Consider the following 1876-nt stretch of genomic DNA (forward strand, 5'->3'; position numbering starts at 1 on the left):
AATTTGGAAAATGTCACTTTGCCTGAAAATATTTGACACCTAGGATGATCGACCATTGCAAAGTGCACTGGTCCCACGTGAATTAAATAATGTCCGACCCCCAAGATGTGTGTTCAGTCATCCTCTATGTCAATCATTATGTTCCCCTAACTCAATCCTTATAATTTAAAGAGATTTTCCAAATATGAGAAGAGTGTATGCTTGATCAATTATACTATATGTACAATCGAAGTTGACAATTCCGATTGACAACCACACATATGGGAGAGGGCCCAAGCTGAATAAAAAATTCATGGATCCCCCTCTTATGAGTACTTGTCAACTTGACTTTGCTGAGACTGTCAAAATCAGTATTCCACATTGATTTCTGGAGTGTTTGGACATTCACATGGACCACTACTATACCTCGACAATGACTAAAGCAAAAGCTCTATTTATCTCTCATCAGATTGATTGCTGCTAGATGATGGTGTTATCACATGAGCGTGGGGAGAGTATAATAAGAAGATGAATTATCAGTGGGTTGGGTTGGACGGGGCCCATTTCATCAGGCAATGAGACACCATGCTATGGGATTTCATGGCTTAAAAATACTTGTGAGATTCTTGTTAATGAAAAACATGTAAGAAATGTACGATTTAAGGAGGTCGACTCTCAATACAGGATTAATTCTCTGGTCTGATATCCTTTATGTAAGAAGGAAATATTAGAACGACCTCAGCGAAAAAGTAAGAGGACGATTAGGTTCGATACGTCGAGCATGCCTGCTCTTGCATGTATTTATACCAGCCATTAGCCATATGCTACCTCCACTCCCAACGCCCAACAAGAACTCTCTCTCTCTCTTACAGAGATAAACACAGACACAAAAACTTTGTTCAAGGTAAATTGAAGTATGAAGCAGAACTTCCTTTATGTTGCACTTCTCTTCCTTACAATATCCCTTGTCAGCACCTCACATTCAACTGCTCGCAAGTTGATAATCACAACCAAACAAGGTAAGTAATTAAACACCTTATTTTGTTTCAAGTAATTATCGCCACAGTTTCTCTTCTTGATTGAAAAAAAAAAAAAGAAAAAAAAAAGAAAAAGAAAAAAAGAGAGAATGTTTTGCCTCTTTTTCAGGAGAAGCAGGTGTAAAGCTGAACAAGATCAGATACGGGGATTTTCATCTACAGAAGGAAAGCACTAATTCTTTTGATGTAATTTCCTTCAGTCCCTTCTTCAGTATTTCTAAGCACTGCTATGAAATAGAAAAAATTAGAACATATTTCTTTGGTTTTTGCAGAAGCTGATGGGAGCTGAGGAATGTCCAAACGAAGATGAAGAGCGCTTGAGAAGGGTTGTTTTAGAGTCTCACCTGGATTACATCTATACACAGCACCATAAACCTTAAAGATTTTCCAGAGGAATAAATAAAGGGATTCTTTAGGTCGATCGGTAGCTTTAAAATTTATTTAGCATATAAATGTTAAGAGTTTGTATAATAGTTCCTTCATGGTTATTATGCTATTTATCTCTGATATTACGACAAAAAAATTTTGTTATTTCGAGTTTGAATATATTTTTATTTTTATTTTTTCTGGGGATAGAGAACAAAAGCTATGGATCTTGAGTGCGTGGTCTATGGAATGACCTTTTTATTATTATTATTATTATTATTATTATTATTATTTATTTTTATTTTTTTTCTTGGAATCGTTACAAATAGTATGTATGACCCCTTTTTTTCCCTTGAAGAATAGAAGTTCAGAGATGGAGATGATTGGTTTGACAATGAATATCCCTACCTTGGACTGAAATATTGAAATTAAATGACTCCATGGTTCCAACTGAAGTCCCAAACATTTGAACGTTGTGACGCTGAAGTCATGAG

The 1876-nt window shown here is 35.7% G+C and overlaps 1 protein-coding gene across 1 annotated transcript; it reads left to right on the forward strand.

Annotated features, from left to right (window-relative positions):
• Positions 1-480: 480 nt before the first annotated feature.
• LOC111372920 (putative phytosulfokines 6) lies at positions 481-1580 on the forward strand. The gene is made up of 3 exons (XM_022995348.1): positions 481-998; positions 1126-1202; positions 1289-1580. The coding sequence occupies exons 1-3, from the start codon at positions 896-898 to the stop codon at positions 1394-1396; spliced, it is 288 nt and encodes a 95-aa protein (XP_022851116.1). The 5' UTR covers positions 481-895; the 3' UTR covers positions 1397-1580.
• Positions 1581-1876: the final 296 nt, after the last annotated feature.

The sequence above is a fragment of the Olea europaea genome, unplaced genomic scaffold, assembly GCF_002742605.1.
Source record: "Olea europaea var. sylvestris unplaced genomic scaffold, O_europaea_v1 scaffold10477, whole genome shotgun sequence".
Taxonomy (NCBI): Eukaryota; Viridiplantae; Streptophyta; class Magnoliopsida; order Lamiales; family Oleaceae; genus Olea; species Olea europaea.